Here is a 24,475-nt window from a genome sequence, read left to right on the forward strand (position 1 = left end):
CATCCCTGGAGGTATTTAAAAGAAGGATAGATGAGGTGCTTAGGGACATGGTTTAGTGGTGGGATGGCAGGGTTAGCTTAAAGGTTGGACTTGATGATCTCAAAGGTCTTTTCCAACCAAAGTGATTCTATGATTCTATGTTTCAGCCTTCCCTAAGGATTTTATTTTCATAGAATCATAAAATCATTTAGGTTGAAAAAGACCTTTAAGATCACCAAGTCCAACCATTAACCTAACACTGCTAAGTCCACCACTAAACCATGTCCCTAAGCACTGCATCTACATATCTTTTAAATACCTCCAGGGATGGGGACTCAACCACTTCATTGGGCAGCCTGTTCCAATGCTTGTTAACCCTTTCAGTGAAGAAATCTTTCCTAATATCCAAAGTAATCCTCCTGTAAACCTCCCCTGGTGCAACTTGAGGCCATTTCTTCTTGTCCTATCACTTGTCACTTGGGAGAAGAGACTGACACCCACCTCATTACAATCTACTTTCATATAGTTGTAAAGAGCAATAAGGTCTCCCATGACCGTCCTTTCTCCAGGTTAAACAACCCACCTCCCTCAGCTGCTCCTCAGAAGACTTGTGCTCCAGACCCTTCATCAGCTTCGTTGCCCTTCTCTGGACACGCTCCAGTGATTCAATGTCCTTCCTGTAGTGAGGGGCCCAAAACTGAACACAGTACTCGAGGTGTGGCCTCACCAGTGCTGAGTACAGGGGCATGATCACCTCCCTACTCCTGCTGGTCACACTATTCCTGATACAAGCCAGGATGCTATTGGCCCTCTTGGCCACCTGGGCACACTGATGACATAGGTTTAGCCGGCTGTTGACCAACATCCCCAGGTAATTTTCCTGCCAGGCAGCTTTCCACCCATTCTTCCCCAAGCCTGTAGTGTTGCATGGGGTTTTTGTGATCAAAATGTAGGACCCAGAACTTGGCCTTGTTGAACCTCATACAGTTGGCCTCAGCCCATTGATCCAGCCTGTCCAGATCCCTCTGAGGAGCCTTCTTACCCTTAAGCAGATTGATACTCCCACCGAATTTGGTGCCATCTGCCAACCTACTGAGGGTGCACTCAATCCCCTCATCCAAACCATTGATAAAGATGTTAAATAGAACTGGGCCCAAAACAGAGCCCTGGGGAGCACTGCTTGTGACCAGCCGCCAACTGGATTTAACTCCATTCACCACAACTCTTTGCACCTGGCCTTCCAGCCAGCTTTTTAGCCAGTGAAGAGTATGCCCGTCCAAGACATGAGCAGCCAGTTTCTCTAGGAGAATGCTGTGGGAAATGGTCTCATTTTCACCTCTAAGAGACAAAGGAAGACAATATGTATTTCAAATTCAACCTTGTATTCTAGCCCAAAATCATAACACTGAATTCAGATACTCTTATCTGAACAGCTCACATACTCAACCAACTTTTTCTCCAAATTTTTACCATTGGACTTGCACTGAAGAGGTTACTGCTATGTTGGTGCCAAATTATGCCTCTATCTTGCACAGGGAGTAAAGGAGCATGGATTTTTCTTCTTTGCTATATGCTTTGCATAGAAATAAGGATAATGGAATTCCCTTTACCAAGGAAGTACAGGAGCTATTATCTTCCTGCATTTGAGACACAAACTACAACAGCAAGAGGTGGGGGCTGCTTCTCTCTGTAGCTGGCTGCTTTCTGAGAGAGGAGGAACAATGCACTGTTTTAAGAACCACTTTTGCCTTGTTGGGTCTCTCATGGGAAGGCTGCAGCACTGCACATACATGCAGGGCTCAAGAAACTATGGCAATCTTGAACTCTTAGGCTGCCACTCTTCACCTTTCCTTCCCCCACCAAAAGAATTAACAATGGAAAAGCACCAAGAAGTTGTTAGCTTAGGCATGACAAACCGAAAAAGCTTAATTAGCATCCACAGGCAGTCTAGTGAAAATGTGGAAACAAATCTCTGTTTCAGAAGATAGATGAATGAAAGGCTGCTGCGCAGGACCATGTAATCTGTAGGCAACCTAAAATAATTTAGATTGGTGTTTTGACTAACTCTGGCTGCAAGAGGCATTAAGTGCACCCATGTGTTAGTCTAATGAGGCCAAGTCAACATTTCTTCTGCAAATATTTACTGTATTTTAAAAGCCTGGTGGCTACAGCTGTCAGTCTGGGTTAAAACCTTAGATATAGGTCTTGGCACAAGAGCTCATCCTCTAAAGAAATGAACCCTCCAATTATTGTAGGACTAGGAGGAGCATCTCTCTGACAGTACCAAGGAGGTGGATGCTGGCTTGGGCCCCTCCTCAGAGCACTATGCTCTAACCTCTGTCTAAAGCCCTCCTTTGGGGTGGAGGAAATACAGCCAGTAAAAGGCAAAAGCAGCATAGAGGTGGGGACTCATTTTTATATTTTTTATCGTTATGAACTTGCAAAAAATAATTCAAGTACATTACAACAAACTTCTGGGGAGTTCTGGGAAGAGGCTAAGTCTGTTTGCTCAGATTAGACTTCCCAAGAGGAATACAGTTTAGTGACAAAGTCACATACAATGGCTATGTGGAGGTGATATGGATTTTCACAGTGGCCACCAATCCACTCATCTAGAAAGAAACCCAAACCCAAAGCATAAACATAACGTTTCCTCCTAAGTAGACATCCCCAAATATCCTAAAATTGCTGTCACAGTTCTTAAGATCACGAGAAGAACTGCAAAAGTAGGATTTATTATTTTTTATTTTATTATTGATATAATTGTTACCGTTGTCTTTTATTTGCTTCCTGGATTTTTATGCTTTCAAGTTTGCTCCTCAGCCACAATGAAACGTGACTTCTTTTTTAGTCTTAAAGTTGAGATTTTCGGGCAATCACTTCATTACATTAGGGGAGACCTCAAAAAAACAACTCAAAAGACAAGTTACAAAGTGGAGTAATGAAAAGTAATAATGGAATTGACTGAATTAGATAATGAATTTGGACATTTCAAAATAGGCAAACCAAGAACAGCCCAAGAACACACTTCCTTTGTGAACTTTAATTTGCACTTCAGAACTTAAAGTAGTTTTCTGATCTGCAGTTAATACAACAGTTTGGAAGCTACTGAAAATTACATGGTAGAATTAATCCTTAAATGGCTTTTTTGCATGGGATATTTTGTCTGCAGTGTATGTTCTTGGTAGCATGAAGCATGGTGTTGTGAACAAAGAAAAATGAGAATGAATACACGCAAAGAATGTACAGTTCTGAATGAAAACAGGGAGTGAGAATGTTAGGAAACAGGAAAGTTTTAAGGAAGGAAGCTTAAAGGAAAACAGTGCATGATGAGTGAACTTCAGATTCAGAAGTAAAATACAAATACTTACCTTTAATATATATATAAGTTTACATTTTATAAAAGAATAGTACTTTTTTCAGGTTATGTCACATGTAAAAATAAGTTTTTAGAAAGATGAGTTAATCATTTTAATATATATAGACCATATAACTCTTTAAGTGGTTATGAGAGTATGAAGACAATAGCTTTAAATCAGTGTAGTGATTTATAAATAGGCTAAAAATGTGATACTTTTCTGTTTTATCAATTTGATTTTATTTCTGTAATTGATGTATCACAAATTTTTATTTTATGAGAGACTATCAATTATTTATTCAGGGGCTTAGACAAGTGGTATAGACAATATTTGAAATGGTTTTTGACTGAAAGATCTGTGAAAACAAAATAATAAACCACTTACCTTTCAATGCAACATTTAACTCCTACATGTCTTTTAGTATAAATTTTGGTTAGTCAATAGAGACTTAGTATTTTTTAAGAAGGGAGATATCCATAGCATAAATTTTGGTTAGTCAATAGAGACAAAACATACTACTTAGTATTTTTTAAGAAGGGAGATATCCATAGCTGCTGACTTTTTTGACTAATAACTACTTTTTCTAAGCTTAGGTGTAGTAAATAACCATAATGTTGACACAGGATATTTATGCTCAGCATAATTTCATGAATTATATTGATGGTAATTGAATATATAAATATCCATGGAAATACACATTTTCCTACTTACCCAACGGACAGGAAAGGCTCCTTTGATTCAAGTCTGTCAAGTAAATAACAGAAGTTTTAAATACATGTATATTTACTGTATTTCAGAACATTTATACAATGAATTTAAAACAGCCACTCTCAGTATCCGATTTATTTGGTGACTAATATACAATTTATCAACAATAGAAGGGCCTGAACCATTATACCAGGAGCTTAACTAAAAAAAATCCCATTTACCTAACTGAACTTTGGTTTAAAAATCAAGTATTTACAAAGCAGCACATCTAGGCCCATTAAATTTCACAGATTCAGATGATTTGTGTAGGTATTTACAGGGAAAGGCTAGAACGAACAAGTAATACGTTGTCCTTTTTTTGCATGTTTAATGCAAAATGTTTTCTTTTGAAGGCCATGATTTAGGGAATATATTGAATCTTTTTTTCTTTTTAACTTTAAACATGAAATCTAGTATGGGAATAGGAACTTTCCTGATTTGAGGGCTTCCACAACCATTTAGTTTGCTTTCCAACATCCTCTATTCATATGATATGGTGACTTCTTCACTGTGAGACCTTCTGGTATGTCTTCCACAATCAGTCTTGTGCTGAAGCTGTATGCCACTAGTTTGGTAGACCCAGAATCATGCCCAGTTCTAAAACCAGTTATTAAAAGTGTTGTTCTCCAACTCTCTGCTGTTACTGCTGTCTCTGTGGGGAGCTGCACCACTTAGAATCATAGAATCATAGAATCATAGAATGTTTAGGGTTGGAAGGGACCACTAGTGGCCATCTAGTCCAACCCCCCTGCAGTGAGCAGGGACACTGCTAACTAGATCAGGTTGCTCAGAGCCCCATCCAACCTGGCCTTGAATGTTCCCAGGGATGGGGCCTCCACCACCTCTCTGGGCAACCTGTTCCAGTGTTTTACCACCCTCATTGTAAAAAATTTCTTCCTTACCTCTAGCCTGAACCTACCCTGTTCTAGTTTAAAACCATTTCCCCTTGTCCTAACACAGCTGGCCCTACTAAAAAGACGTTCCCCATCTTTCCTATAGGCCCCCTTTAGGTACTGGAAGGCCGCAATCAGGTCTCCCCGTAGCCTCCTTTTCTCCAGACTGAACAAGCCCAACTCTCTCAGCCTGTCCTCATAGGAGAGGTGCTCCAGCCCTCGGATCATTTTTGTAGCCCTCCTCTGGACCCGTTCCAACAGTTCCATGTCCTTCTTGTGCTGAGGGCTCCAGAGCTGGACGCAGTCTTCCCCCAGCCTGTATTGATACTGGGAGTTACCCCAACTTGCACACTGGCAGCATAGATTTAAAAATCCTCATCTACATTATACTGTATTTCTGCTCCAGTACCTGCAACTGGCTGCCCTTAATTTTGTAATGTGTCCTGGCTGCAATGAGTTTACTAATATCAAATGCTTGTTAGGACCATTAGCATGTGACTTCAGGGTCCTTTATAAACATTTTTAAAGCAAATTTACAACTCAATTATTCTGAGAGTTACATGGCATGCAAATGATGCAAAAGTTCTGGTAATTTTCACTAAGAGTACTGTGGTAGGAAGAGCAGCAAATAAAATACTTAATTACTTAATGCCTCTTTGTAGACTTTAAAAAAAGTGTTTCTGACAAAGCAAAGTACATCATATCTGGAACTGAATGTTTCATTTGTGATGACCACTCTTACCTGAAACCTATTTAGTACCACAACAAAATACCTGAAATAGAACTGTAAACTATGGGACTAATTGTAAACAAAAGGACTGTAAATGATTTGCCAATGTTTTAAGGACAAACCTTTCTTGCAGGTCTCCTTTGTAAAAAAACCCAACAAGTACATCTGCAGTTATTATTCATTTAGCAAAGGGTTTGTCCAAAAAGCTCACAAACCACTAGAGCAGTTTAGTTATTACCATTTGTCCAGAAGGGTATTTACAAAAGGTGTACTTGTCACTGTGCTTTTGAAAGGAGTATATGATTTTGTCTTTAAAAAATACTGCATGTCATCTTTTTGTAATCCATTTACTTCTTCTTTTCCAGAATCATTAATGCAAATAACTTAGGAGCCTGTCTCCTTTTACAGTGTCGGATTCTGATGTACTTTAAACTTAATTTCCTGGGGTTAGGTTTCCAACAGTGGTAAGAACAACTTCTGTAATACTTAAGGAAAGACCAAAATGTATCCAAAACATAGTAACTCTTCTGTTGTCCTCATGATTATACCTCACTTTTCCACTTCTTTCTGGAATTGTGATCCACATGGAAGTAAAAGAAAAGAGGAGGGGATCACTGATGGATTTGCATGTACCTGGAAGCACAGTGGAAGTCCAAAGCTGAGTATCCCCGTGCTCAGGGGACGCTTCTCCAGAACAGTCCCAGTGCTGCTCACAAATGTTTTCCCTCCCAGACTGCCATGATGCACACCAAAACCCTCATAGCACCAAGAAAATGCTTAGCTTGGAATCCTCTGTGCTTAGGCAGCACTGCCAGGGATCAATAAGGTGACGGGGCACTTCATGTGCGGGGCTGCATCCTTCTCCTCAGGCTCTGTGCAGCCACCGATCCAGCTCCACGGGCCAGCTTTTCCTGCTGTGGATCACACTGTTACAGGAAAAGATCTGCACCATCTTTGCAGCTTCTCTCTGGTGCATGAGGAAAACCCCCAAAGTGTTATGGTTTTGTTTCCTGTTTTTCTGCTTAATGAAATGAGCCAGGCCTGGGAAGTACCCAGTGTTTGGCTTGAGAGACTAACTATAAGCAAAACAAGCAAAACCCCAAAGCCTCAGAACATATTTAAATACTTCATAATACAGAAATTTTGTAAAGAAGAGAGACCTGGCACTATCCTGATGCAGGATATTCTGATGGATTTTGCTTGCAAAAAAAAAAAGTTTGTGATAGAATGCCCTGTGGACAAAATACCGCAATTAAAAATCTATTTGAAATCCATTCTCAAGATGGAACTCAATTTGATTTAAATAGTGCTGCCCCAGGTTTGACCCCTCTCTAGTATATTTGACTAAATGGTTTCAGATAATTTGCTGCATTACTTTAAATTAGTTCAAGTGTTCCTCGTAGTACAGGAATACAATTATCTGTTGGCCTTTTATTTAAATTGTTAATTCAGTATACGGCAAATTAATATAAAGGTTTTAAAAATGCAATGCCATATAAAATAACATCCTACATCATCTTTGATGGTGACATTTATCAATATATATTATAGATTTTTTACTTTTTTTCTCTAGCTCACAGTACACCAAATCCTCCAGAGTTTTGAGGAGGTCTTGCGTAATTAAATATGATATCACAAAAACCATAATCCTGGTAAGCTGTGAGAGGGGCTGTTGTACATCTTCAGGAAAAATGTTAAAACAGAAATTTTCTTTCTTGCAAAAATATATTGAGTGCACAAGAAATAATAGTTTGGACAATAAACAAAGGGAATAGTAGGAATGGTCATGAATCGGAAGTGAGCAGGATTTTTCTTTCTTTCCTGAAATGGTATTCCCATCAGAAAATTTCAGTTTGTCAAAATGTCAAGGCAATATATCAGATTGAAAAGGAGGAAGGCAGGCTAACCAGTAGCAGCTAACCAGTAGCTAAGATTTCCTGAAAGGTCTGACTTTCTTATCTACATATAATGGATACATTTTTTCAGGAGGAAAAGGGATTTTTACACTATGTAAATTGCTCAATTAATATCAGTCACTCTAAACCAAACAGGCGTAGGCAATCAATTTATATGCATTGATGTGCTACAGTACTGTCACACTCTGTGTTTAAAATAAGGACCCTAGAAATTTCCCATTTAGTATCTTACCCCTTGCAACCTGTCTTGGAGAGATGTTTTACAAGATCTGATTAACCTAATTGTATATTTCATGATTTTCTTTGCTGCTAAGTTTGCTTGTATTAATGCCAATTATCTAAATCCCATCTTTGACATGGACTAACATGTAGATGGACAAATTATTCAAGGTTTGCAGACAAGCATACAAGGAAATGTGACTAGACTAAGGGCATGTGAATTCCTCTTTGACTTGTAAACAAATAATTTATGATCAGGAAGATCCCAAAGTAAACTTCACTTTCCTTGCATAATTGTCCTATTATGATTACAGACGAGATGGCTTTTTATATCTGAGGCCTGACCCAAGATACATAAATCAATATAATTTCTTGTTAAATAATCCTTGCATCTCCTTCCCCAAACTTATTTACAGGACAAAGTGGATAACATTTCTAACAATATCAGCACTGTACACAAGCAAATGGATTTTAGCCAAGCATTCTCCAAGGTAACTCGTTATGAATCAATATATTCTTCCTTGTGGTGATCATATAATTCCATCTCTAAGGAGTAAGTGAGAAAAGCATGTGGAATTCAAGGCACTTGTCAGGGTTCTTGTTCTGACTTTTGAATATAATGAAACTGTCCACCCTGAATGAGGGAAAGTGATGGTCAGGAAACAAATTTTTTTCAGATGAGTCACCATTTTGGTTTACAATCTTTAAATCAGAATTTCCAAGGAGGATAACCTGAGTGTGTTGCTGATGTCATGCATTTTCTTGTTTGACTGTAAACCCCATGAATAGTGACTGCAGTTTTGGGGGGGGCTGGAAGAATTAATACTTCTGACAGGAATCCAGAGTATTCAAGCTTTTCATTCAAGCCATTAAGTCAAAATGTTACCTTCAAAGTAATTAGAGCTGGGGTTGTTTAGTCTGGAGAAGAGAAGGCTGAGGGGAGACCTTATCACCCTCTACAACTGCCTGAAAGGAGGCTGTAGTGAGGTCGGTGTTGGTCCCTTCTCCTTGGTAACGGGTGATAGGATGAGGGGAAATAGTCTGAAATTGCACCAAGGCAGGTTTAAGTTCGACATTAGGAAAAATTTTTTCACAGAAAGGATTGTCAAGCATTGGAACGGGCTGCCCAGGGAAGTGGTCGAGTCCCCATCCCTGGAGGTATTTAAAAGACGGGCAGACAAGGTGCTTAGGGACATGGTTTAGTGGTGGGATGGCAGGGTTAGGTTAATGGTTGGACTTGATCTTAAACGTCTTTTCCAACATAAACAATTCTATCATTCTATGAACATATTTTTTCCAGCTTGAATATGAGACTCTTATGTAAAGCAATATCAAAAGCTTTAAAAGTCAGGCTAAGTCTTGCCTGTTTATCTCTTCTTCTATCCAGTAGTCAGGTATCATGCCAAAGGAATAAGTTTGCCCTGAGGAATGACATTTTGAGTTTGTAGAGCTCTAGTTTCCATCCATGGTTTGAGGGATGTATTGTTTTTGTTCTAGAATTCTTATTTTTTCAATAAATAACAGAAGCATTTAGCTCTGTGGAAAAGAATATCCCAGGGCACTCTTATATTTTCATATTAATACAGTATTTGATATGATGCAGTAGGCAAGAAAACAATATACTTTATGTTGTTTTTCTAACCAGAGTCATCAATTGCAATGTCAACCACCAGCTGGAAGTGGAACTTATTAAATTTATTAAGAACAATTGTAAAAGTTGACATAAAACTGTAAATTATTCCTCCACACCCTCTGCTTCTGAAACACTTTTGACAAATTAGGTCTTCTCTACAGCTGGTCTAACATTTATTTATTCCAGAATATGACAGTGCTTCTTAAAAAACTTGCCAACATTTATAAATATATTTCTGGAAGTTTCAGAAGGCAGAATGAGCTTCTTTCTTAATTCTGTCTCACAATGGTTACTGATATCTGGAAAAATTGGACTGAAATTACTTTAAGTCACAGAAATTATTGTAAATGGTTAGGAGGGAAGGAGAGATTTTATCACAGGATGGTGGTAGATGGGGAGAGTCAAAAGGAGAGCGATTAAGAGTTTAAAAGATGAGAAGGAGCTTTAGAGTGGTGGAAATGCCCTATCAAGTAGAGTTTATTAGGTCCTCCAAGCATCCTCTGTGAAATAGAAACTTCTAGCTTGAAAATATCAGCTGGAGCTGACACCTCCAACTCTGGGGATTCCTGCTAGTGATCTAGGAACTAGAGTTCCTGCCATTTAGATCCTTTCTGCTCCATGACAAGAGACCTAAGGTTTCTGCATATACAGACTTTAGGGGCTATCTGTCTGCAACAGCTCACTGCAGCCACAGCATGTGAAAGTCTGGGACGAACACCAGGTGACACAGGAGGAACCAAGTACAAAGGCTACCAGTCTAAATAAGTGTGCCTGTAAACTATTGATACTTCACTCCTGAGAAATAATTTCTGCCATGTAATCCCTTGCTGGTTCCATCTAATTCCCATTTTGAAAGAAGTCTTCAGCATTCAGGAGCTAATCCCTGCCTGCCAAGGAGGTCCTAAATGACACAGGAGCTTTCCAGTGTCTGTTCCAGGGATGTTTCAGGTTAACTTCTATTTCAGCCTATATTAACTACTGACATGTGCCAACATCTCGCATGAGGCAGAGCTATTATCTGAGAAACACAAGATGATGCCATAACACAAGTACGTTGTATGTTACAGTAAAAACTGATGTTGCAACTCACACAGAAGTACTTCAGGCACTCCTTTGTTCTGCAGTTTTGTTCTTTAGCTCTTCTGAATCATTGCAGTTGCAATCAGCAGTGTCCTTCAAATCAGCACATGCTTCATCTCTACTACTTTCACGTCATAGTTAATCCAAATTTCATTACATTCCAAACAACTGGAATATTTGAGTTTACTAAAACTAACTTTTAATTATTACTGAAGAATTTATTCAATAAGTAAGCTACTACCCTAGTAAGCACTCTAGGGATAATCAGAGGTTTACTTAAATAAGAATATCCCTTCATCTACCTTCATCTCTATATGCAGAACTATATATAATCCTAAACATATGTAAGTATTTAGTCCCTTATGAAAGTATTGCAAAACATATTCATTCTGACTGACAAAAAAGACCCATTTTTTTCTAATATCTTATGATTTCTGACAAGGTTAATTATTTAACATTGAGAATAATTTAGATCACTTCTTGAAGCATCAGGTTTTCCCCAGCCCCATGAGGAAAAGTGGTTGAGTCCCCATCCCTGGACGTATTTAAAAGATGGGTAGATGAGGTGTTTAGACACATGGTTTAGTGGTGGACAGGTGTGGTTGGACTTGATGTTCTTAAAGGTCTTTTCCAACCAAATGATTCTATGATTCTATGGAAAATTTTCACCCTAAAGAAGTTAAAATTCCAATATATCTGTAGGTGATGCAGATCTTATACAATCTAATTTCTGGTGATACAGAAAACTGAAATTATGGTTGGCTTGCATGAGACAGCATGGTTGGAACTTTTCCTGTCTTTGAGTGCTTGTGCTTACCCTAGGGTTCGGTTTGCACTAATGCAGTTACTCTACATTTAATACACTGCAAGAAGGAACTACCTTTATCCTTTTCAGAGTTTTGAAGTGAAAGGAATGGAATATTTGGCTCAGCATATACATCATATGATTTTTAAGCATTTTATATGTCCAGACATCAAAAACGTATGTGCAAAAATATTAAAGGTGTTTTTTTTAAAAAATCCCTTCAAAAATCACTGATTACTGATGAAGTACATTTTATTTAGCCAGTTCTACTTAGCGCCTAAGCTCATGATAGGGTAGTGCCAAGACATTCTGCTTGTGAAAAGGTTTTCAGGGAATATTTAGCATAGGATACTGTCTACAGTACCTGATGTCAAGTTGTCTAACCTAGCATGCTGACACTGTCCACTGAAACCCAGATGCAATATCATGGGGGGCTTTAAGTGAGCCCAAGATAAAGCAAGGTCTGCCCCTTTTAATTTCTTCTGCCTTAATCTATAAAATAGTTTTGTTACAGATATATGTAGCATATGACCAAATTTAGCTAGTTTCTTAGCAAAAGCTGAATCTTGTTACATAATTTGTAAACATCAAATTCTTGACATAAATACAAGTTTCAGGGGCTCCTAGCATTCATTTCCACATAATTAATAGGACAGATAATCTTCAGACACCAGTTATCAGAGCGCAACTGAATAATCTGCCCAGAATTATCTTTAAAACCTGACAGTTGTAAAACTGAATGAAAGGTAGCTTTCAATACAGGGAGGAGGTGCTTTAAAGAGACTGCTTCTTCCCTATGCTAATTTTCACAATGGCAAGAGACTAGGATGAAACATAAATCAGCATATGCAAAAGTTGGTTTCAATATAGCAGTAAAGATGTACTTTGTAATATTGGATACTGAGTGCACTACTATTAAAACACATGGGATGATGGAAGGGTTTTGGGGTTGTGGTAGGAAAGGGAGGCATGGGGAAGTACAGTAAAGGAAGTAGTTTTCAATAAACCTCATTAATGGGTAGCCTAAATTTAGGCAGCAAGAAGAGAGGGAAACACAAAAGCTCCAAGTCATTTGAGGATCATATAATATAATATTTTTAGAGAGCTAGAACTAAAAAATAGTATCATATCCAATAGAGTTTCAGTAGCTGATTATAGTTTGTACCTCACTGTATTTTCCTTGATGAATCCATAAATCACAGACAACATGAACCATGGTATGGATTCTCATAGCTGAGATATATGTTGTTAAGTGTGTCTGAGAAAAACTAAGTTGTGACTTGGAGAGAAATTAATTCAGTCTCTACATATGAACACCTTCTTAGATCGTTACGGACTATAGTTTCTTCCCACACCACCCAAGAGAAGTCTCCTGAAGCCAAACAGAGTGATAAGGAAGCTAAACTGAATTTAATCTGTGCACCACGTCTGTATTATGTTTCCAGTGATGAAGAAATCAATGCTCAGATTCAAAGTGAGATTCTTGCAAGAATCAAGAGTAAGAACTCATTTTCCTTCAGGTAAGAACACTCCTAACTCTGTTCCCCTTCCCAACCTGAAAACATGCTCTGTTTGGTACCTTTATTCAAGTAAGCAAAGGAAACAGACTCCAGAGAATGAAACTCACTCCATGCCACTGCTGTCAATATTAATTTGCTTTTTCCTCTGATATGCTAAGTCATTAAATTTTGCAAAAATCTATGCTCCTAACAAAAGAAAGAATTTTGAAATAAATATAGTAGTGTACTTAGCTATCTTTTTAAAAGTCCTCTTTCTGACAGCTTTCATCATTCTTTGCATGAAGCTGATGTCACCTGACCCTTTTCTGCTCTAAATCAGAATAAGAACATTCAGGTCAATATGTACTGGTCTAAAAACGTCTGGAATGAGTTCATCAGGGTGGGCTGAACAAAACAGTGTTGACTGATCTAATGCACACAATCAATACTACTTTACTGCATGGCTATTTGTAGCCACAAAGAGATGAAGGTTAATGCAGGCATTGCCTTTGAGTATCCCAAGGGTAGAAACTTAATCTTCTTTTCCCTCAATGACACCACAACACTTAAAAGTAGTTAAAGGAGGGGCACTGCTCTGACAATATATGATTCATGTTTGTCATGCTGTTTCCTAGAATAATCTCACTCTTGCAAGATTGAAAAAATACAACATACATTTTTATGCCAATAGATATTATAAATTGCTCATTCCTTAGGACTCCTAATAAATTTACATGCATTTATGAATACATTTGTTACTTTTCAGTAAAATAGCCAGTGCTTTGCCAGAAGTTCTGAGAATACCAGCAGCATAATGTACCAAAAAGCCATGCAATTTGTAACTTATTCATTAAAAAATAAAATTACATTTGACATTATGCACCAACAGCGCTATCTAACTATCGGTCCTGGCAGGTTGGATAACATATTTCCAGACAGTGTACTTCAGGACTATCAGAATTCACTAAGAAATAAACTTGTGGGGTAATTTCATTGTTAATAATTCACTGCATATTAATAAGTTGCTATTGTCCCTCTGTGCTGCACACAGTACAGACTTCCATGCTATTTGTAATCTTACTTAACAATCCATTTTCTCTTAAACTAAGTATACTTTAAATCTCTTCTTCTGGTATTATTCATAAGACTTCAAAATATATAACAAGTTGCAGCCTTTCATTTATCCAGCCTTCCTTATTTATTCACAAAATACCAGATCTATAAACCAGCATCATATTTCTATTGCTGTTTGTAAGCCACCTAAAGTGTGCCCTTGCAGTACATCAGCAGCTCCCAGACTGAATTACAGCCTTCTATACAATTAGAGGTGTTACATTATGTGAGAACCAATGCCTAATTACGAGCCCACAAAGTGGTGCTCTGAAGCACAGTCTTCCCCTGCAGCTCTGATTACTGCTGCAATTAAGGGTTTACTAAATTCCTGAAAATGAAGAATCCCACTGTTCATTTGCCATGTTAGAACAGGCCCTTCTCTGCTCTGTGTCATGAACCCTATGTCCTTACTTTTAAGACCTCTATAAAGTTAATAAGACAGTTACCAAACAACAGTTGTTGAAAAACCCAGTACTGTTTCTATGATGCCTGCTTCACTAAAACTCAAATGTGGAAAAATGACCATGACATCAGTTTTTGACTTTATTTAATATGTTGTAGGTACTATCATTTTTCCTTTTAAGCTATCAGGAGCACAGTTGAATACCTACAAAAGACATTTTCTGTTAGAGCAGACTGAATCCCAACTCTGATTATTTCTTAAATCAAATGTAAGAAGACATGCAATAATAAAGGTTGGAAATCTCACATATACCTTATAGGAACAAGGCTCAGACTGTCAAGATTTAAACTGAATGCATGAGTAAAAGTACTGTTTCTATTTGCCTGCAGGCAAAACCATGAGTGCTCCAGATCTTTTAGGAATTTACTTTTTGAATTATAAGCCAAAGTTTTTTTCATTTGTATTAGCAGCACAAATTCTCGGATAATAAAGGAGTCATTATAATTTCATGCCATCAGAAGGTTGTGAATGAAGGTTTTCTGTTCCAGTGTGGTATAAACAGGGAGTATAAACCATGAAAAAAATAAGATGGTTTTACGGTTAGTTACTTCAGCTATAGTATACTACTTCAGGTTTCATATGAGATGAAAAAAAGCAAGAAAGAAGATTAAACATCAGGAAAAAAAAAAGCAATAATAAGAGAACAGGCTATTCTTTAAACATCTCTGGGACCAAATTGATTGCAGTTACACTGACATAATACAGAAATGCAGAGCTGCATGTGTTCCCTTCCATCAGCAGATTTTTTTTCTTATTCTTTTGATATTATTTATTTGACATGGGGCTTTTTCCTTGAAAGAAAATAAACAAAAATTCAGATGAAACTGAATCACTGAATCAGATGTAGCTTTATATCTGTGCCTTTTAACATTTTTAATATAATTGAGAATGCTACTTAAGTTCTCAACATAAGCAAAATTTGAAGTTTGTTCTGAATTTTAAGTGAGAATTTCAGACTAAATGATCATTTTTTCAGTACAGTAATGACTGCTTCAAATGGAGCACCTCTCCTATGAGGACAGGCTGAGAGAGTTGGGCTTGTTCAGTCTGGAGAAAAGAAGGCTACGGGGAGACCTGATTGCGGCCTTCCAGTACCTAAAGGGGGCCTATAGGAAAGATGGGGAACGTCTTTTTAGTAGGGCCAGCTGTGTTAGGACAAGGGGAAATGGTTTTAAACTAGAACAGGGTAGGTTCAGGCTAGAGGTGAGGAAGAAATTTTTTACAATGAGGGTGGTAAAACACTGGAACAGGTTGCCCAGAGAGGTGGTGGAGGCCCCATCCCTGGGAACATTCAAGGCCAGGTTGGATGGGGCTCTGAGCAACCTGATCTAGTTAGTGGTGTCCCTGCTCACTGCAGGGGGGTTGGACTAGATGACCACTAGTGGTCCCTTCCAACCCTAAACATTCTATGACTCTATGATTCTATAAATGTGATCACTGAGAATGTTCTTTGATGAAATGAAAGTAAACAGTATCCTCCTGGATTTAAAATTCTCTCCATTTAAACACGCCTAGAAATGTTGTTTTATGGAAGCTTGATCTTCAAGGTCGAGGAGAAGAGCTGTAGAGCAACACTCATCTTAGATTCATTCCATTTCTCTGAAATAAAATAGCTTATTTCATAAAGGAAGGTAATCAAAGGCATCAAGAAGATACATTTCTGTAAAAAGGAAGCACTTTGATTCAAAAGGAGTATCACACTATATAATCTTAATATGATGTATTCATCAAAATATTATTTTCCATATGCATAAATGATTTTTTTTTCATTCAGTGTGTAGAAAAAAGTAAGAGGCATAATCATAATTTAATGCAAATGCAAAGTAACAGAAAATAATTGATCGGGTTTATTTTCTCTTGTCTGAGCTGTGTCTTTAGACTCTTGTAAGCCAGTGATAAAAATAGACACACTAAAAAAAATGGACACATTAAAAAAAAAAAAAAAGAAGGAATAAAGAAGCAAGTTGTTGGAAATCTAGGACAATATTCAATCAAGAAAGATCCTTATACCTGCAGTTATTTTTATTATATGCCAGTAGGTTAAAGCATATTGCTAATACAATGCCAATGACACACTACGGCAGGAATTATGCAAAATACTGCAGCATTCAAATGGAGTAGTAATGCTCGTTTGGCACAGAATTTGTTGAGTTTATGTTACACTTTCAAATGGGAGGGATGATCTCAAGAAACCTCCAACCCTGGAAGAAGAAGCGATCATGATGTCCATCACTGTGCCTTTCACACTTTGTCCTGAAATGAAGGGCACACAGGAGTGTTCAGAAAAACAACTCAAAATAATGGATGACTCTGAGGACTGAGAGGCAAACCAAACCACACCAAACACTATAAATGATATCTTAAAATAAATCTGAGAAGCAGAGAGCAAGTAGAGAAAGACTGTAACCAATTTTTTAAGCTTCTGCTGTAAAATAAAACTGGAAAACCAAAGGAAATCCAAGTTACTTAACATAATCCAGTCAGTTTTGTGATGGAGATTATAAAAGTAAAATGTACTGAGGAAACTGATAAAGTATTTTTGTCAAAGAAAAATAAAACTTTGATACAAAACCAAAATTATACCCTGTAAATAAAAGAGCATCTTTTCCCGGTAATTTAATATTAGATGTTAAAATTAAATAATTTCCTCCAGAGGCCATGCAACTTACAAAATTGGAAAGTAAAGGCTGTTTAATATGGTTAATTAGTAGCATGTTAAATCAAGCATGCTGAATATACATTTCAATTGCATTACACGGAGAAGTGATTGGGGATGGAAAATGACTGTGGTATCTAATACCACTCGGGGAGTGCTGAACCATATGTCTGAAACTTCAGAGACCAGCTTGGAAATAACTTGCCCTCAAGGGAAGCCTTTGCCAGGGCCACCGTGTGCTATAGGCTGTCAGTGCTGCAGGAGCTCAAGCACTGCTGGGAGGAGATCTGGCCAGCCAAGGCAAAATGGCAAGGGACAATTTCCCTCAGTATTTCCTGGTCTGGTTAATCCATCCACTAAATCCATCCTGCTAATTGTCTTACTCCATGATGTGCCTCAGGTTGATGGAATCCAGGCTAAGCAGCTTCATGCCCAGCCAGCAATGGGAATAGTGGGAGGAGTGGAGCTTGAATAACTCCTCACTGGGATGTGAGATTTATTCAAAATGTGGTACTGAGGCAAGGCCAGTTTTGCTTATTGTGGCCTTATGAGGAAGCTTGGAGTTTGGCAAGGGTGAAAATAACTCACATGAGGAGGAGTAGTCTTAGCTAAATCAGTTCTGGAAATGTTTATAAGTCAACTACAATATTAAATTGTGTAGGACAAAGAAAGTGACTAGATATCCTGGCAGTGCTGAGTAACTTGCCTTCCCTGTTAGCTTCCAAATCCTAGTCCTCTGCTTTCCTGCATTATACAAATATTGGTTCACTCCTGAGGGGTTCATCTTTGGTAAACAAACTAGTTTTCTCAGAAAACAGATTTGGATGTGATCTGGAACAGTTTGCTCCCAACTCCCTCCCACTCATATCAGTATCACTGCACTAGTTTTGGCCCTCTGCACCCCATGTGGTCTCCAGCAGATCCCCCCCAGTACCTCCACAGTGGGGCCTGCAGTAGCCGCACTAATGTTCCTGTCACTAAAAATCACACCGTTCTGCTGGCCTGTAGCACAGTCTTTTTGTTATTTCAAGAGACTCAAAAATAAGTTCCCCCCCTTCTTCTCAAATCCTCTCATCTTTGTTACTGCTAGAGGGGTGCCAGAGAAAACTTTGAGCTGACCCTCATGCTAACAGCTGTACAGAGGGGACATGGTGAGTCCATCCCAAGGCAAGACAAGCCACAGACAGTGTGTGCATGGCCGCTCTGCTCTGCCTGGCCTGGGGCTCAGGCCCACCCCTGGAGCAATGGGGGCTGGAGCCATTAGCAATCTCCAGAGTTAAGAACCAGAAGAAATGGAGAAAAAGTTTTCAGACCACACAATTAACACCTCATAGAACGTGGTTGTTGACTGAAATGAACAACGAATAGTTAAAATATTCTTTTATGATGTAGAGAAACACAATGCCGATACAATAGAGTATTTGTGGCCGATTCTACTTTGGTATGTTGGTGTCGTGGTTTAGCCCCAGCTGGCAACCAAGCACCACACAGCTGCTCTCTCAGCCTCCCCGCCCTGGTGGGATGGGGGAGAGGAAGAGCAAAAGTAAGAAAACTCATGGGTTGAGATAAGAACAGTTTAATAATTGACAATAACAAAAATAACAATAAAAAATTGCAATAATAATAAATTGTAATGAAAAGAAAAACAATGTGAGAGAGAAAAAAAAACAAACAGGAAAAACAAGTGATGCAACTGCTCACCACCCATCGACCGATGCCCAGCCAGTCCCTGAGCAGAAATTGCTGCCCCCCGGCCAGCTGACACAGAACTGCTTTAGTGAAATACAGATCAAAACATCACTAAATTAAAAAGACAAAGTGTGATCCTTTATTTTACAACAACAGTGCTCCCAAAGAGTGCTTTAACACATTTGTGTGAGCACCTTTAACCTTCACCTTGTGTTTCAAAGATAGGAAGATTAGCCAGTAAAATTAACTTCTGCTTGAGGCTAGACCCAAATAACAAGAATGTAAAACAATTTTAAGATGCAGATTTGACAGGCATTTGGTTTTCTGCAGAAGTGCTGTGCTAAAAAAGGAAATTCACAACAATTTTGAATCTTCTGGGATTTAAGTCCCCCCTCACATACTGAACAGCAACGCAAATCAGGAGGAATTCTGCTGGAGCTAACAGTTATGTTAGATTTAAGCTGATTCCTGAGCACTACCCTAAGTATACCTGTAGCTATTCAATGAGTATGCTTAAAGTTAATAATGTGTTTAGCAGCTTTCTGAAGCAAAGCCTAAATCTTTCTGTTCTCCAAGTATTTTTAAGGCTTAATCCAAAATGGAAGTTCTTTTATTATGTATTGGGTGGTCTCGCAATGACATTGACCCACTCCCACAGCACTCTAACTCCATCCCTGCACTTCTAGACAGTGTCTCTATATACCTTTCAGGCTACCTGTTGCCACTTCCACCTTTTTATGCCTCTTTTTTATGTTTTAATTTTTTCAGGAGTTCCTTGTTCATCTCTGCAGGCTGCCTTTGCTTGATTTCTTGTTCATCAGCTGTTCTTGAATTTGAAGGAAGGAGGTGATGCTTGGAAATCAGTCATCAAAAAGATGTGAAAAGAACTATAAGTGCAATAATAAACTGGAGAACAAAGAAGAGCCTGGACATGTGAATGACTGAATGTATAAGTCAAAGAAGAAATTATTTACGTTTATCTGTCTTGCATCTAATTATTCCCATAGCTGAAAAAAAAAGATGTCTCACATTTAGGCTTATGCTAAATTTCACATAAGGGAGATCAAATATTATTTCCACAGAGATTATAAAACTATAAAGGATAAAAAAAATTAATGAAGATCCTGAACTGAACCAATATTCTTATACCATTCCAGGCAAAAGTGGATCTAATAACTTGGACACATAAGAAAATGAATACATCATAGGATATCGGTTAATCTGAATTAATTACTCATGTGCATACCCGGCTATAAATGTGGTGCAGGTTTCTCTTCAGAGATGCAGAGTACTTTGAACAAGTTTGGAGCCTCAAGCACTTCTCAATAAATAAAAACATACAACCCTGTGCAGCACTCCTGCTTGCTTATCTTAAAACTGTTCTTAAATGAGTCTCAAATATCCAAAAATGCTCTTCAAAAATCTGCAACAAAGGAGACTGAATAAACAATAGTTGTTATCCTTAATACTATGTTGTATACAGTCACTGTTTTTCCATTGGATGCCTACCTTAAGACAGTTTCTTCTAGCAAAGTTTCCTGAACATGCTTATGAAAACACCACATGTGGTAAATGTCAAAGCTTGTTTAAATGACCATATAGCACATCTACTGTTTCCTCTTTATCCACAAAATTGCCTATCTCATCAGAGAAGGAAATTACATTGCTTCAACATAATTTGCTCCCAATAATTCTATGATGGATTTTTTTTTTTTACCATCTTATTATCCTCTAGGTGTTGATAAATTGATTGCTTAATAATTTGTTCTAGCACATTTCTGGGAATAAAAGCTGGGCTGACCTGATAATTTCCTGGGTCCTCCTCTTCTTAAAAATTAGTATAACACCTGCCCATGCCCACTGGTTTTCTACCTTACATGACCTCCATAAGTTTTTGACAACAATCACTAACAGTCCACACACGGATTCAGCTAGTCCTTTAAACACTCTAGGGTGAATCTCATCATACCATTTCCATTGAATTCACTTGTTCAAATGCTGGTTAGCCAATTCTTTTATTCCATACCCTCTGGTTAAAATTGATTTTGTTAAATTGCTGGTCAACTAACCTTTTCGCTAGAGCAAAAGTAGCCTTTTCTCTATCATCTACTATCTGCTCTCCTTTCCTGCTAAGTAATAGCAGTGTAAAAAAGCAGAGGAAGTTACTCTAATGACAATCTTTTTGTTGCCTTTTATACTGTTACGTGCCTTAGCCTTTCTGACATCCTTTTAGATGAGTCTGCTGTTCTTTTTTACTCACTTCCAGTCATGGGGTTTTGATTCCACATTTTGTACAATTCCTTTTCACTTTTCAGGATGTTAAAGAAACTCGATGCTGCCGTATTATTCATTTATTCTACTAATTCTGCTTCAGGAGAGTTTTCTGTTCTACCTTAAGTGCAGTCAATGCAAGACTTTCTGCACTCTTTTTGTCCTTAAAATTTCTTTCCAAGAGATCCTACTTACTAGTTCTCTGACCTCATTGAACTCTGTCCTTGCTGAAATTCATTATCCTATTTCTACTGTTCTCAATCCTCCCTCTTCTCAGTGAGTATTTTGTGATAACAAAATTTTTAACCAATGCCTCTTTTAGTTAAAATCAAATGTAAAGTAACTGCTTCCTGATTAACTTTCTCTGTCTTGTGGGTTGACCCTGGCCACACAGTCACTATCTCACTCCCCTACCCTTGTCTGTCATCAGGATGAAGGAGAGAGTAGGAAGAGCAAGAGTCAACAACCCTTAGGAGTTGAGATAAATGCAGTTTAATAAGGGAAGGAAGGAGGGAAAAAAAACAAGTGATGCAAAGGCAATTACTTTCTACCTCCCACAAGCAGCCCAGGCAGTCTCCAAGCAACAGCTACTTTGGAAGGAAAAAAACTCCCCATTTTTTATTTCTGAGCATGATGTTATATGATAGAGAATATCCCTTTGGCCAGTTGGGGTCAGCTGTCTCAGTTGTATTGTCCACCCCCAGCCTATTCATTAGGAAGGCCTAATAGGAAAAAGATGAAGCCTTGAGGCTGTGCAAACAGGGTTCGGCAACAGCCAGAACATTGGTGTGTTTTAGTAACAAATCCAAAACACAGCACCATATGGGATTCTATGAAGAAAGTTAACTCCATCCCAGCCAGACCCAGTAAAATGTTTTGAAATAAGTAAATATTCTCAACATTGTCAAGAACTTTATAAGCCATTGATCTCCTCACATATTAATATGCTAACAGCTACTGACATAATGAAAGTTCTTCATTACCATCAGATGAAGGCTTCTGTTAGTTGCTCAGAAAAGCTTCTCATAATCTTCTAGAGAAATAGGCTATACTAGATCCATGAAAGGACACAATCTAAGATCTTTTTTCTCTTTAAAGTTCTGTCAGAACTTTCCACAGGTCTCTTTCTTATCCCTATCTTGTCTCTAGAACAAGTATTTATGAGAAAACATTCAGAAGCTTAGAGGTGGAAGTTCATATAAGTGCCAGAAACCAGAGAACATCTTCAAAGATCTTTTGAAATATTGACACACAGACACAATAGACTATGGCTACCAGTAACACCTACAGAGTTTAACAGCTTGCAGTTGAGAGTAATAATAAAACAGGGGTTGCCTTCTCCAAAAATAATATTTCTATGACTCCAGCTAAGGGGAACTATATGATGAAACTTCACGTTACTATTACGTAGAACACAGACTCGGCTCTAAAATGCTCCTGCCTGTCTCATTCTGAGATCCCACACTTGAATTTCCATCTGAAGCTTTCAGACAAGACCAGGCTTGAAAAAGTCCTGCTTAAGTGTCTTTGATGTCAGCACTGAGCTGTTCTCAGAACCAGCCTTATCTGCATTTCAGCCACAGTAGAAATCAGCCCTAACTCCTTTCATGGATCTGGAGCATGAATTCTGTAGTACTTTTATGAGAAGTGAGGTTTATTGGGCAGAAATGCACGTGTGCATGTGGTTCTGTCAATCCCCCTATCAACCTGGAATGCTTCACTAAGTTTAATTGATTTGTAAAAAAAAGGTGAGGGTTTCTTCACATTTGCACAAGCTGTTTGAAAAGGCACCTGGGAATAGGAGAAAGACCATCAATGCCCTCCTGAACACCAGAGGAAGAAGTCCAGTCTCCTTAGAAATTGGTGCTCACCCTTGGCACAGAAATCAATGAGAAACCAGTTCTGTTGCTCTGAAATTATTAGTTATTTCACCAAACCCTGCAAATAAAAAAGTCACAGGAACGAGGCCATAGCCAAGCAATAAAACATAAGGATTAAAAATTGAAATAGAACTCAATTTTAAAAAAAAAAGAACAAAAAAATTTCTTGATTGTAGTACTAGAAGTGGAGATTAATAAACAGTTCATGAATCACCACATCAGTCTTTTTGTCAGTAGGTTTGGTAAATGACAGATTTATAATTTTATTGTGTACTTCCTTATAATGTTGTTAAATATTGCACTTCTATATGGGCCTGAGGTCTGCTTCTCTTCTCCTGCACTTCCATTTTCACTTCAGAAAAAGAAAAAAGGAGATGTGTGTGTAAAAATAAATTACCAGTGCATAAACAAATAAAGAAACACCATTTAGTGGAACACATATATTTATATTCAAAGCTTGAATTCCAGACTGAGGACTTGGGTGGGGCCTTACAGAACCTAGCCTAGCATTCACCAAGCACAACCCCAGTGGCTTTAGCATCCCTGGAACAAAAACTGTGCAAGGTGATTGTGTTCTGCTACTTCATCCTAAAGGAGTGTCACTGTCAAAAACCTTTTCAAATAGCTTTTTAGCATAGCAAGACTGTATGTGTAATAACTCTTACAGTTTAAAGCTGCAGTCCTTTCCTTTGCATTGTTTTTGTATTGGCAAATAATATCCAGGATGTGAATATTGAGAAGACAGAGACCACCTTTTTAGTGTCAGTAAAACATAAGGTATTTTCACTAAAATATAAAATTCTGGTCTGACTTATTTAGTTTTATCTGTTCTTCTGAATGCCTGTATTATCATTCAAATATCCGAAGCTTTTTATTTTTTTACAGCAAACAGAAACTCGTGTTTGTTTCCAACTAAAAGACGGGCATTATGTGCATATTGTGATCATTGCGTCTAAATATCAGTCAGGAATTTTGCTTGTTGAGCTTACTCCTAGTTGGCATAAATTAGTTTTTTTAAGACAAGCATCACATGGGCAGTCTTTAATTACAGAAGTTAGAACACCTTTTTCTGGAGTGAGTCAACAGATACAGGTAGCATCAGACACTACTACAGTACCGACTCTTACTCACATTCAAAACCTTTCAGTGTGTACAGGAGCTTGATTATATTTCATACAGACATCAAAGAGTGAATGGACAAAAATTCCTTTGTCTTGTTCATGGGTTGCACAGTGATATTTGGTAGATACATTTCAGGTTACCATAGTTTTTCTAATTAAAATTAAATTGCAGTACGTTGAGATGAAATCTCACTTACCTGTAAAGTGCTGAAAGTGGTCGTTTGTTGCCAGGTTTTGGTCTGTATGGTTTTGGTTCTCCTGCCATGTTGATATCTGAAAGCAACAAATTTCATACTAGTAAGCCAAATGTCTGGAAGTTAGAGTGAGTTTACAAAGGCACCTTAGTGACCCTGAAAATGAGTAATAGAGAATGAAAATGGACAGCATTCCTATCTAGTTTTTACCACTTCTGAATTGATGCT

General features: G+C 38.1%; 1 protein-coding gene across 1 annotated transcript in view; it reads right to left on the bottom strand.

Annotated features, from left to right (window-relative positions):
- RALYL (RALY RNA binding protein like) overlaps positions 1 to 24,318 on the bottom strand; it is a 65,360-nt gene extending 41,042 nt beyond the window's left edge. Inside the window, exons 1-2 of the mRNA XM_035891427.1 lie at positions 24,251 to 24,318; positions 4,050 to 4,082 (exon numbers count right to left, since the gene is read on the bottom strand). Coding sequence (XP_035747320.1) covers positions 4,050 to 4,082; positions 24,251 to 24,318 — 101 coding nt within the window. The remainder of the gene's footprint in view (positions 1 to 4,049; positions 4,083 to 24,250) is intronic.
- Between the last annotated feature and the right edge of the window lie 157 nt (positions 24,319 to 24,475).

This window comes from Egretta garzetta, unplaced genomic scaffold (genome assembly GCF_000687185.1).
Source record: "Egretta garzetta isolate BGI_Z169 unplaced genomic scaffold, ASM68718v1 scaffold793, whole genome shotgun sequence".
NCBI classification, from domain to species: domain Eukaryota; kingdom Metazoa; phylum Chordata; class Aves; order Pelecaniformes; family Ardeidae; genus Egretta; species Egretta garzetta.